General features: G+C 41.5%; 1 protein-coding gene across 1 annotated transcript; it reads right to left on the reverse strand.

The window, feature by feature from the left end:
* Positions 1-765: 765 nt before the first annotated feature.
* LOC103707703 (uncharacterized) lies at positions 766-6,333 on the reverse strand. The gene is made up of 8 exons (XM_008792293.5): positions 5,845-6,333; positions 4,130-5,342; positions 3,915-4,005; positions 3,634-3,791; positions 3,490-3,541; positions 2,207-2,286; positions 2,016-2,109; positions 766-1,915 (listed from the first exon to the last, which is right to left on the reverse strand). Exons 2-8 carry the CDS (start codon positions 5,330-5,332, stop codon positions 1,326-1,328), a joined length of 2,268 nt encoding a protein of 755 aa, XP_008790515.3. The 5' UTR covers positions 5,333-5,342; positions 5,845-6,333; the 3' UTR covers positions 766-1,325.
* Positions 6,334-14,495: the final 8,162 nt, after the last annotated feature.

Here is a 14,495-nt window from a genome sequence, read left to right on the forward strand (position 1 = left end):
TCGGGAGTCGGCATAGAATTAGGGAGCCTTCCTCCTTTTTCTTTTTCCAACGGCAGCTTGGATTGGGGCAAGTTCAGATCGGCTCAAAAGGACCAAGCCCTGGCTCAGACCATCACAAATCATCTTGGATATTTCTAACAAATCCCTGATAAAAACCAACACAAATGCAAAAGACGCATGCCATACTCAGCCAAAATACAAAAAAGAAAAAAAGACACATCCCATTAATTTTGGTTGAAGTACGGAATATTTAATGAACATTCCCAGCAGCAAGCACTCACAATTAACTTTGACAATTTTCAATTGTTAGTTTGAGGTCATCCTATTGTATCACAACCCCTTTAGCTTATAAAAATCCTTTTAAGAAATAGATTGCCTTGTTTCATGTCCTAGTTTCTCATAATAACTCATTTAGAATGCCACACTGTTGGACGTTCCCTGTCTCGGCTGGATAGAGCCGTGGAGGTTGAGATTGGCGCCAATCCCTTCACTTTCGCAGTCCTTCCAGCGTACCAACCATCATCCTATCTCACCTCCCGAGTCACCAAGACCCCACCCAGAATCCACCAGACGTTGTAGATCTCAGGTATATACCTCCATCACAACATCCAACGGTGACAAAAGCTACATTACAGGGACCCAAAAGCATCAGAAAAGCACCTAGAGTCCAAAACTCAGGCCGCCTAAAGAAAACCACCACCTACAGCTTCAGCTCATCCCCACATCAAGCACTTGAATAAGCTATCCCACCACACAAACACAAACTTCACACAGAAGAGTCCTTTTTTTCTTTTTTTCCTTAGCAGGCCACCATGGACATCCACGCATGAATAAACGAAAGAATCTGTACAATTAAATGGAATTTGTCTACCCGGCAATACAATTTATCCGGTCCCACAAGCCCCCCTCTCTTTGCCACTTGCTGCTTAAGGCGATAGGCAAGCTTTACAAGCCACTTCTGTCTTTAAATTTGTTTGCGGTATATATCTCCGAAACCCCGGATGGGTCCCAAAGCTGAAAGAAAAGGAAACGCCAAATGCACAAATCTCCAAAGAACTCAAGCCTCCGGGGCCTGCCATCATCTGTCGATGCTGACGAGCTATTGAAGGACCACTCAAATGCATAAACTCTGGCCCACGCACTATTCGGCAGGAACACCGAGCATGTGAGGCTTCGTACGGTGCAACTCCAAACTGGACCAGCGGCATCCACTTAGCCAAAACCCAGCCTCCGTGCACTGGGGTTGCCACAAAAAGCTTCTGTTACGAGCATGCGGCCAAGCCAAATGATAGGATTGAGACCGATGGTGCGAAGGCTACATCGTATTACAACCGTACTGGCAGACCGTAATTCTGGAACGACCTGATCCTCCCATCCAATCCAGCAGTTACTATAACTTGACCCCATGCATGGGAGGTGCCCTGGCAAGAGGATTTTAGGAACTTGTACTGGGATTTACACAAGGCAGATGCTGTTGTGGAGCTCGAGGGAAGCTTTTCCTCAGGCCATGTAGCCGAGCCCTTGGGAAGAAACTCTGAGATGAACTCATGGCTTAGAGTGAAGCTACCAGAAGGCGACAGAGAGAGTGTGTTGTTGCCAAAAGAATCTTCACCATGATGGGAACTGTCATCTGTAGTTCCAGCTTGGTCCAGGAAGACGTCTTCTTGCGAGGGGAGAACCTCGGAAGTGACAGAGACTGGATTTCTACATCCCAGGCCATGCCAAGGTATTGCAATAGATACATTGTCGGAGAAGAAGCGCTCGCAAGACCATGTACTCTTCAAGTGGTTGGAGAACGGCACTTCCTGGTTAGCGTGGTCCCATACATAGACATTAGAGTCCTCGCAGGCAGAAATGATATGCCGCCCATCTGCAGTGAATGATGCGGATATCTGACTTCCAGCATTCCGCGGACCTGAATATTAGGGTAGCAAGTATATGTAAGGAATGGAGCCCGGCAAAATGCTGAAATGAAAAAAAGGAGATGGCTTTATGGAGATAGAAAGATTTTGTACCTTTGTATTTGGAGAGGACATCAATCCCATCAAGAATTCGAATTTGTGAGTCAGCAGAAGCAACCAGTAGTTTTTGATGATCACTTGGGCAAAACTGGAGAATGCAAATTAAAGATGAACAGTCAATGCACATGTAAAGTTAACAAGAAGACATACATAAGCCATGAAGTCGGAGTTTCAAAGGAAGCTACCTGAAAGCCTGTTATCCTCTTGAAAGGAGGCTTCCTTTTACCGAGTAGGGGGATCTGAACCTCTAGTTGTAGATTATTATCTGATCCATAGTAAAAGAAAGCGATAAGCAACCATAAACTAACTTGTATGGCCAACACTACAAAGTGCATTGCTGCTTTCAAACACAAATACTAACCAGTACAGACATTAACGTAGCGCAATGTAAAATACAAATAATATTTAATATGCAGTTCTAATTCTGGAGAATTTTATTCACAAGCATAACCATCATATATTCCTGATGCTACGACAAACTGCAACATGACAGAAAAACTTGTTTCAACTTTCAAGTTAGGAAGAGCAGGCAACCACAATGCTTCAAAAATCACAAGCCAAATATTTACCGATAACATTTATCATAAGACAATAATCTCAACAAACATGAGTCAGAGGGATGGGGAAAGCACACTGTGTAGCAAAACTAGCAGTGTGGGCGCCAGTAAAAATGGCAGCCACATGATATTATCAAAGGTGTGGCTCACGTTTAATTAAAAAGACAAAAATGAGCGAATAGTCAGCCTGAACAATTTTTACGGATTTGGTGGTACTCTTTATGATCAAGAGTGAAAAATGGATGATGAAACATTGCAGAAAATAAGACAATTAAAAGGCCTGTACTTCATACAACAAGGTGATCTCAACTATGAAAGCACCAACTTCCTCAAACAAATTCGCAAGTTGCCTATAAGTTGCGCATTGATGTATTCACATAAAAGACAGCATTTCCACCTAGTCTATTATTTTCTAGACACTAGAACAAGTATGCTTGTGAATCACTTTGCTATATATGTAAAATGTGTACTCGTAAATCACATATTCTTTAGGCATCAGTATTTGACATTTTAGACTGAACCATGTGGATATGTGCATCTAATAAATAGATTGAATTCTGTTATGGAAACAACTTCCAGCAACCACAACACTCAATTTGTTCAACTACTCTCAGCAAAACCTAAAAAACTACATAGCATGTCCATGGACCACCTACTGAGATCAGCAGATTGCAAAGCTGATAAAAGATGACTGCTGCTTCAACTTTTAGGAGGAAACCTTTATTAGTGCTTTGGCATGTGAATGTTTTGCAATCAAGCAATTATACTAAAAGCAATAAAGATCCACCTAATTTATCCTGCAACATCTAACAAGATGGGGTTCATAGCTCGGCATTACTCGAGCCATGTCAAAAACATATTCAGACAAAGGACATTTATAAAGGAAATAACATTTAGACCATTAAGTATACCTGATGCATCATAGAAGCGACAATCTCCTGTCAAGGTGCCAACTACTACTCCCTACAAGAAAAAAGTACAAGCATTTATTTACATAATGTTCCATAACTATCAATTCGTCTAAACACTGTTACAGAGAACAGTAATTAACATACCTTCCCACCTGGTCGGTAACAGACAGCAGTGACTATTTCTCTAGTATCAGTCCAATCCACTACATGACATCCTGGAATTTCCCAGATACGAACTTTTCCATCTATAGAGCCACTGATGAAATAATCCTCGTTGACAGGATTAAATTGAACACATGTCACTGGATATAATGTATTAGAAAACAAAAGAGCTTATGAGAACAACAAACTAAAAAGAGATAGCAAATTGCATACGAAAAGATAGATCAACAATAATACACCCATAAATATAACAAGTCTATTACCATAATTGCTGTGGCAAAAAACTTTGAGGCAGCTATTGCATCCAACTTGCCACAGGTGGACAGTTTTGTCTATGGATGATGACAGCAGATACTGTGAAAAAAGCATGCATTGGCATTCAAAGAAGAGTTTTTGCATGGCCTTGATAGACATTAAATGAAGAGATTTTAGCTTACAAGCACAGGGATAAGTACACTTTTCTGAGAAGATATCTTACCTTATTATTTTTGGACCAAGAAAGATCCAACACATCACCATCATGTCCATGAAACTCATGCAGTGGCTTATCAGATATCCGAAAAACCTCTGGAGGAATGAGAACACAAGCTGAGTCTGAAGTCCTCCTCATGCTCCTCAACTTAGCCTTTCTCTCCTTATCAGCATACAGGGGAGCTAATTCGGAATTATGGTTCACTGTAAAATATAAGCATGAGGGATCATCCTCAGGAAAGTCACTTTCCTCATTTCGTTCGCATTCCATCACACGCCACACACGCACGACTCCGTCTTCACCTCCACTGGCTAAGAACTGGCCATCAGGGCTAAATTTCATGGTCAAGATTGCACCATCATGTGCTTTGATGTCTTCACCCTTGTAGACTGCCGATAGTTCCTTTGATCGCTTCCTATATGGACGGACTTTAACTCTCTGAATCCTAGCACAACCAGTCTGCTCCGAACCAGAGCTACATAAATTGTTCTCCTCCATTTGCCTATCTACAATGCAAGCCACAGAGCCCAATCTCTGCAACCACCCAATCCTTCTCCTCCTCATCGTCTTGTTGGAACTGCTCAATGCATTGTCCTCTCGCCGCATAAGCTGCTGGATGAAAGACGGTGGACCAAAGCTTCTCTCGAACTCGTGGAGCGTTACGATCCTATTTGAACCAACTTCACGAAGGCTTCTCAAGCTACCATCTTTACCCAACTCATCCACGACAAACATCATGCCATCATCCAAATTCTTAATTCTGTACTTGGACTTCTCCTCCGAGGTCCCATCATGGGATGCACTTGGGCCCTCACTGGACCAGCTAGGCACCGAAGAAGACTCATATTCCGAACCAGAGCACCTCAGCACCGCTCCCCCACCCAACGTAATTCTATCGACTTCCGGCATAACTTCACTGCCCACCTTGAGTTCCTGGCCATGATCGGCGGAGTCTCGACGGGGACTGTGAACCAGATCCAGACCCATCCATCTCATGAACCTATCTCGCCGCTCCTGTATGCTATCAGGATTCTTGATCCAGACCTGGTACCAAGGGTCGGTCGGGGGCCCATCGAGATTTCCTTCCGGACACGGATCATAGACTGCCGGGCTGCTGGGGCACGAATCGCTCGCAGACGATATGTCTTCTCTCGGGTCGAAGAACACCTCCTCCTCCTCTCCGTCTTGGAAGGCGCAAGGACGAGTCATGGCTGTCTCACTTGAAAAACAATGGAAACAGAGAACCTCATCTCAGAAATCAATCCAGTGTCCTTAAAAAACAGCAAGCAAGGTCCTGAAATCCCTACGTGACTAGAGGGAAATAAGTGGATAAACTAAGCGGCCAAATCTTTTACTATAAAAAGAAGAAAAAGGGCCAAATCGATATGTCAACGAGCAAATCTCCCAAATTTTATAACCCTAGATTGCAACACATGTGCCAACCAGAGGGCCATGAATCTAGTCTCTAGTCATCCCATTGCAACTAAAAAAATCCATTAAAGAAAAGAAAAAAGCTGCCGACTTACTTCAAATCCATGACCAAAACCTCAATCTCCGACATTAATTAAGGAGAACGCAGCTCAAACCTCAAAGCGGAAAAACAAATCATCGAGAAAACGAAATCGAGGTGCGATTTTGACCCAAAATTGCGAGCAAAAGAAGCTTAGAAAGAATTCCAGAGAACAGAGCAGGTACAGAGTTAGGACACGGGGGATGCTCACCAGGAAAAGCATCGAAAACGCCGTCAAATCCAAGCAACAAAATTCTCTACAGCGATCGCCAGCTCCCCAGTTCCCAGCCCTTTAACCTTCCCCCCTCCCGCCCGATGGCCCAAAGAATTCGAGAAATCGCTAATAAAAAGGGACTTCTGCGCCGAAATTGACCTAAAAAATTAGAAGGGCATCGATCTCCGCGATCAAATGGCCCGAGGTAGGGATTTGGAAGCTAATGAAAGGAAGGTTCACTCTCTTGCCTTGGCATTAATCCTGGCCTTCTTTTATCGCCCAAAAAGATCCTGGCCTTCTTTTATTTCTCGTTTCTCTCCCTCGCGCTGCTGCTCCTGCCGCCCTTAGCCTGGCCATCTGCCGTGTTGCCAAAATCTCTCTCATCCGACCAAATGACGGAAATCGCCCCCCTATTTGGCCCTTCTTTCGGTCCTGCCCCTGTACCCAGGCCTTGCTGCTCCGCTTCACCTGGTTGGTTTTTGGGTCAAATTAGCCACTGCCCACCACTACCACCTATGGGTTGCAGGATTAGCACCACACTATGAGTTTCTTTGTGATGCATACTTGCATTTACTAATTTGCCCATGATGGGGATTACTTGATTAAATTAATTGATGAGCATTGTAATTACTTTCTTCTTCTTCTTTTTTGAGTAATGGATCATCGTAATTTTTTAAAATTAATTGCAAGGGTTAATTTTGATGGTGCTCCCGTGTAATGTATGTTGTGAGCAAGGCTTTTCTTCGGCTTTTATTTTATGGGTAACACTAGGTCGATGCACTCGTAAGGTCTAATGAGTCACAAAATAGTATCATTAAAATGTAGTGTATCATGAAGTTATGAATTTTTTGCTAGGAAAAAAGCAATCATATACATAAAAATATCCGATTAACAACATCTTGTGGAAAAAATGGTATAAGATATGGTATTTACATGAAGCTCAAATTGGTTTTAGATTGACTCTTTTTTTTTCAATTTGTCTCCATACTAGTAGGAGGCATATTTTGAGATGGGATCTTCTACTAGAAGAGAGCTACTTACCCATAGTAATATCCTTTAGTGTCTTTATAAAGTTTAAGGAATTGATGAAAATAGATGAATAATATAGAATGTACAATTATATAAATGTACCTTTGGGTAGCTTGTAAGAATAGATGCATGCTATATTAAGTGCATGAGTGAAACATGAAAAAAGATGCAAAACAAGAAACAAGTGGACTTTATAATTCTAGTTCTAGAAATCTTGATAATCAATGATGGAGCCATTCTATGCCAAACATATAGTTAAGATGTTTGGTGAGCATCTATTATAATACAAGAAGGGCAACAAAGATAACTATGAGTCAGAATCTCATTGGCATAAAGCAACAGTATCCAAGCACGCCTGACAATTAACAAATGCATCAACTTTTAGATTCAATCTAGCAATCTCTCTTTGGCTAAAACCCAGCCAAACAATTATAAATTAGAAAGGAATTTGGTGTTTGTTGGCGTGGAGCTTCATGCTTCATGCACTTGAGTATAATGGCATTGGCCTTGCAAAAGGTGCGAGGTTTTGTTAGCTTTTCATTCATGAAAAACTTGGGCATCATCTTTTAAAGAGGCATCTTATGTTTACTCGAGGTATATAAAACACAAGTATTCAACAAGAAACTAGTATTGTGCATATATTGCAATCAAAATTGTGCACAAGTGTCACTAGGCAAAAGCTTGCTCGCTAGAAACGGTTGTCCCATTGGTATCATTTTCTACAATTTATCCCTCGAGAAAACCAATTATGGTTACTTTAATGAGATTTAGGCTCTTATAGGTTGAATATTTCATCTTTATACCAACACAAAATCTCTAGAGCATGTACAATCTAAATTATGCACAAGTTCTACTAGGCAAAAGCTTGCTTGCTAGAAATGGTTGTCCTATTACTATCATTTTCTACAATTTATCCCTCGAGGAAACCATTTATGATTACTTTAATGAGATTTAGGCTCTTATAGGTTGAATATTTCATCTATATACCTACACAAAATCTCTAGAGTACTTATACAGGATCTAGAAAGCTAAATAATATCTTCCAATTAGTTTTTTTTGGATGAGATCCGAAGTTGTTACAAAATAAGTTCCAACTTTCTTTGAGCATGAGAAGCATTTGCTAAGATTGCGGAACTTTGTAAGGCCTGCAAGTTACTCCATGGCATAAGTTACCACATGAGCGAGATAAACAAATTTTGAGGTTTCAGAAATTAATTGAACATTTAAGCAACACTCACATTTTTGATGATTAACATGACACTTGATTCAGGGTTATGCGAAAACTTAGAACATAAAAGACAATCTCATGGATGGATCAATCAATGACCGATCATGCCCTTCAACTCCTTATCCTGGTCTTCACAAGATCCAATGGTATATATATCAGAATCCATGCATAATTTATTAACCTCAAATTGTAGACATACTCTTGTTACCTCCAATAGTTGTATGAGATAAAATGAACTCGAGAGGTTTAACAGAGCCAAGCTTGGCAGTTTACGAATGAGTGGAGGGCAATTGTTAAGCATAACAGACGCGGCAAGGGAGAGACACAGTCTTCATTCCCTGGTAGCGGGTCACGTCATGGAATGATGGTTTCTTTTCAGATAAAATTTTCAGTAGAAAAAACCGGCGGTCGCCTCAGCGACTCTTCCTCCGTCGACCGCTGCGGGGTCAACGCCGGGATTTTGACCGGAACCACTCGGTTTTCGTCTCGTCGTCTTTTGGACGCTCGCAGGGTTTTACACGGACGACTTTTTCCTTCCGTTCGCGAACTTTTTTTCCTTCCCTCGTTTTCCCGAAATATCGCGACAGCGGCAACGAAACAAAACGGACGAAGCCCCGGAGCGAAGCCGCGGGCCCCACCCATCACCGACCGTCCAAGCGATGGGCCCCGCCGTCGGATGGCCGATCTGGCCCAGACGATCTCGATGATGAAAAGCGACGTCATTGATCGATGGATCCCTTCCAAATACTAACCTGGCGATGGTCGTCTGATTCTAATCAGATGGTGGGAAGGATATTGGCGTTTAGTAACGTTTAGTACATGGCAGCCGGGGTGAAAGCCGGATGAGCGTCGGACGAGACACTCTCTCTTTTTTTTTTTTTTTTTTTTTTTTTTTTGCTAAAAAAAAAAAAGGAGGTAGGGGGGAGGGACAAGCCCACCCCGCGTAGCAACCCCAACCGGGCCCCGCCCCCGCCAGGACTATGTTCGATTCGGGCAGAATGGCCGTTTGGTATAGGCCCAGCGCACCAGACCCCAGCCATATATTACTCATACCCTCCCCACCCGTGACCCCGGCTCGGTTACCCCTCTGGGCTCCGGCTCGAGAACCACATGTGAGTACGTCACACCTGGCACCACCAAGGCTACCAGCCGACCAGCAGCACTTCTAGACCCCGTGTCCAGGCTAGGGGCATCCGGTCCCCACATTTAATCGACGCCTGCGCGTTTCGAACCTGGAACCACTTGGTTAGAAGCCGAGCTCCGTTCCAACTGAGCTACCGCCTTGGCGGCGACGAGACACTCTCTTCTCCATTCACTCCTAGCTCTACGACGCTGGCACACAAATAACCTTTTTGCCTCTCATATTAACGGCCAGCTAGCCGGTGACATGGTTCTATGACAACGGTATGCATAGTTTGGAAAGGCTGTATATGAATACAATGTTTGTAGATGCATAATAAAATGTCAGCAATATTGTAACTTTGATAAACATTCCCATGCTCGGGCTTATCGATGCATCGATCACGCATCAATCTATTAACGTAGAGCAATGGAGGAGTACTTTGGCCATGTTCTACGAGAGGATAAAGAAAAATGGTCGGTGCATTTTGTCTTATGTGGTGGAAATTATCCCAAGTCATATTAGTTTAACATACATATATGTATACATACATATATATATATATATATGCTCTCATTTATCAAAAATAATGGAGTGACGCATTGTTTTGAGTTGGCGATGGAGGGTTTAGGGTACTATTTCGGGTTCCTAACTCTCCATTGAATTTAACACGGTAGGACTGAACTTTTTTTTATAGCACAGAAAGATGGCACAAAGGTTATGTCTTCGTATCCATTGTTGAAATTTGCAGCACCAAATTAAGCACCAGTCTTGTGCACCAAATGCAGCTCACCACCGCCAACAACCACACCTTCCATGTGCCTCCATGTTCTTAGCGTCGCCAGGGAGGCAACGGACAAGCGAGCCGCCAATCAGAAGAGAGGCCATGATCTGGTAATCTAATTAATATATCCTGGCTAAGATTGGCTGGTAATCTAATCATGAGAGCTAAAAATGTTTGCCCCCTGCCGGCCGGCGCCTGCCCCGACAACCGCGTTGATCTTAGCTTAATATTTTATAATTACTTCAATTATTCCCAGTCCTTCTCTTGACTTGGAGATCTTACAATTAGCCTGATGGGAGCCCTGAATGGTACCCCAGCCCACAAAGTCCATGTGATGTAACATTACACCTTACAGCCTCCCACTTCATGAAAAGCTGGCCACACTCCCACTAATCTTTTTTTGTGGAAGGATTAAGCACATTTGCTATAATATAGGTTGCGCCCTCCACAAGACTAAAACTATTAATTATATAGGGTTTAGGAGGTAATCCATGATGAAGCATCGAGGAAAGGGTCCGACATTTGTCCACCTTTTGCACGACAAATCCCTGGATGGGTCTCCCTCCTCTCACCTTAATACCCGGGATTCCTGCATGTGGTGCGCCACTCTGAGGACATGTTGGCGAGAGACTTCATCCACTTTACGGTGCTCGCGGTGCACACTATGTATTTCGCTCTAAAAAACTTATGAGATTGTTCAGTTTATTGAATAGTTTAATAAGTCTACTTACAAATAACCCTTTATAACTAATTTATGATTTTGCCTCTCTTTTCATAAATTTAAAAAAAAAAAATCTAAGAGATCAAAAAGTAATGAACGGTTAGCGATGAGATATCTATAGTTAGTTTAATTGTATTAGCATGTAAGGTTTCTCGACACATCGTACAAGTTTTCCTTCAGTACAGATGCCATATGCTCCCACTCTCCATGCGAAGATGTTTTTTTAAAAATATAATTAGCGAGTCCATGACGTTCACACCTGTCAACTTACTATTAGCTACCGACTCATGGACCCCACACATGTGGGGAGGCCTAGGTGGCCGCTGGAATTAGGATAGCTTGGAGGTCATATATTCTTTGTATGGGTTTTGCCGTACTTGCATTTCTGTCCATAATAGTTGCAAGTATAGATAGCATTATTGACTTTATCAACGCTAGTGCATGGTGGAGAATGCCATTGTCCCTATAAAAATATTGATGCAGCAAATTACCAAAAAAAAATATTGATGTAAGCAAGGACATGTAATCATCCCACATGCATGTCTAATTGCTCATGACCAACTTGCTTTGCTATGGACAGCTTATAGGAGCAATAGTTTTAATATCTTATAGTGATAAGGATTGATGATCAAGAAGGAACACCGGACTCAATGTGGACTATTTTGATCACTACGAGTATTCGGAAGAATCATCAAACTCGATGTAGATCACTTTGACCCCTATGAGTGTCGAAGGAGATCATTAAACTCAATGTGGAATACTTTTGACTGATACAGATATCCGAAAGGATCACTAAACTTGATGTACAACACTTTGGCTACTACGAGCAAGGTTGGACATGGTTCAAAAGCGAGATTCGCCATATCGAAAAACCGAGTTACATACCAAATTTTCGGAGGCCATAACTTGGTCATATGATGCCGGATTGAGATGATTTTTTTAAAAAAAATGGGTATCTTTTCGAGATCTACAACTTTGGGCTAACATCTAAAAAGTTGAATTGGGCCGAAATTTTATCGTTTAGGACACGAAATGGATAGGTCAAACCGAAAGTTTTCTTTTCGACTAAGATTTTGACCGAGCGTAGCTCTCTATCAGAGAAGAATCAGGTAAAGCGATAAAAGGCAGAGTTGATATATAAGTCGAGATCTATCTTCTTAAGAATTTCAGATTTTTCTAAAATATTTCTAAATTTTAGCATTTTATAGAATATTTTTATTAATCATATTTATTTTAGGATATCTAGTTCTATTCGAACTAGAAAATGAATACAACCCAAATTGTGAAAGGAGGACCTCATTAGTATTATAAATAGGGTATATATATCTAAGTTTAAGAGATGGAAAAATCAACGAAAGAAAAGGGGACTTAAAGTTTTACTTTCGAGATTTTTCAATTTTTTCCATTTTTTTTTGAAAGATTCGAGTTGAGTGGGTTGAACAATAAATTTCTTCTTTCCGATCGGATCAATCAGGCTTAGAGTTTTTGTTGTGCATATTTTGCACCATAGGGGTTTATGCATGATTAGACAAACGACGCATCGCCTATCCCAATCATGTTGCCATGCTTAATGGATGGAATATATATCAAATATGGTGGGCAACATGATGGGTGACAGTCATCCATATCAAGATATATAATGCCTGTCTAATCATGCATGATTTTTTGTGGTGGAAAACATGCAGCGTAGAGTATTCCGCCTCCATAAGAGTCAGAGTAACATGTATTAGAAAAGATGCAGTGCACGTATAAAACAATTAGACTCAGATGCCCTAAGGTGATTCAATAAATGGCTCAATCGAATTTTTCCCGTATATCCAACTCCTCTTCTCCGTTTCCACGAAAAAAAGAAAAGAAAAGAAAGAAGCGATCAGTCCTCCTCATGAATCACATGCAGCATGAGATATCGCATTTTATAGATATACATGAGAAAATATGGATACAAATAAAGACTTCATAATCAATGCGAAAACAGACGTTCTATGCAAACGTACGTGCATCGCTAAGTTAGGATGGAGCATTTATATGCTGAAAACAAGAATCCATGCAGTCACACGTCTCTAAAATCCATTAAGTAGACTAGCGATTTGTTTGACAATTTTTTCCAAGTACCAAGCAACGCACATGTCACTCCTCATCAATATCCGAACAGTTACTAGAAAATCTCTGAACAGAGCATATAAATAACTGATGGCCAGTAAAGAGGGAAGAGATGCATACATCGAACTCACCTAAAAAATTAATTGGCCAGCTTTGACTTGCTGCTCGTAATGATTAGAAAACCGTACTGTACATAGAGGGATCCACCGAACGATGATCTTTTACGTGATTTATCACATCCAGACTACGTGGGCATGCCGCAGTCCACATGCATGATTCCCTCGATCCCACCTTGGACTGGAGACTGGCCTAACTCCAAAGCCCCCTGATACGGTTGTGTTGAGGTGGCAAATTCTCATCCCTAGAACACCAATCAAATTTAGATACTTCGTGACCCCTCTTTCATGTCTAATTCTTGCCATCAGAGCCCAGACACATGTAGAGAGAGAGAGAGAGAGAGAGAGAGGCCCAGATGCTGTGAAGGATATCAGCTGGTGGAGGACTGGCCATGCATGGGTTGCAACTCTTCGTACGTGTTGCTGTGAGACAGTGTTCGTGCTGCGCATTTAAGCAGTTCTCTTATCATGATAAGGCCTCCATAATACAGTGGATATTGTGACTACAGTGATATATATATATATATATATATATATATATAAATCTATCTGGGGCAGAGATGAGGAGAGAGAGTAGTAACTGTTGACGTGAAAGCCATGCAGGTGAGCATGGGAACTGACCTTTCTTGCGAGCGTGGCAACAGCCCACACAACGGAGACATGACAGGGATTGGGAGATCTGAGTTTAGTTCAGTGCAATCAATAGCTTCTCCCTCTAGAATGTCTCTTTTCAGTGAATGGATGCAGTGTCTCGAATCTTAGGCTGCAGGGCAGTGGACCTGAGCCAGCCCTGAACTGGTCGAGGCATGGGCCAAGCTCAGCTCGGTCCGCATTTGGCCCCAGTTCCCCAAGCAGCCAACGGCATATTGAGTTGAGCTAGGTGGCCAAGTATAAGAGTTTGCTATGGTGGTGTTTCTCTGCATTATTTCTTGGATAATAACTACAAAAAATTGGCAGAATAGGTGGTGTTTCTCTGCATTATTTCTTTTAAAAGTAAAATTCCGGGACGTTAGAACCCATTTATCCAAGTCGGCCCTCACCCTATGATCTTCCCATGACTACTCCATGATCTTGTGAAGATTACAGGAAAGGGCAAATTAGCTTCAATTCTAATTTCATGCAACTTGCCAATTGTCAAAATGATGCTTGAATACTAAAGTTACGCATATTGGTTTACCTTGATGGCTTCGAACTTGATACAAATTTAATAACTTAATTAGGGATGTATAGGTAATTTAGCAATATCACTGTGGAACATCCATGGAAGAGTTTTTGATTAACATGTTCCATGTCGAATGTAGAATTGTAGATACTCCAAACAACTTGCATTTCTATTGTGAAAGTTATAATGCAGGTGGATATTAGTTCTAGCTGGTTTATTTAGCAACCACTATATAATCTATACACATTAAAAAAACCACAGTTTTGAAATTATGGAGGTTTTTTTTTTTCGAATTCTATATTGTTTTCTATGATGAAAATATGTTTTCTTTGGATTATCTATATAATCCTTGCTATATCAAATAAAAAAAAATAAAATTTTAGTTGTA

The sequence above is a fragment of the Phoenix dactylifera genome, chromosome 6 (assembly GCF_051530095.1).
Source record: "Phoenix dactylifera cultivar Ajwa chromosome 6, Ajwa_hap1_PhDact_Kaust_v1.1, whole genome shotgun sequence".
NCBI classification, from domain to species: domain Eukaryota; kingdom Viridiplantae; phylum Streptophyta; class Magnoliopsida; order Arecales; family Arecaceae; genus Phoenix; species Phoenix dactylifera.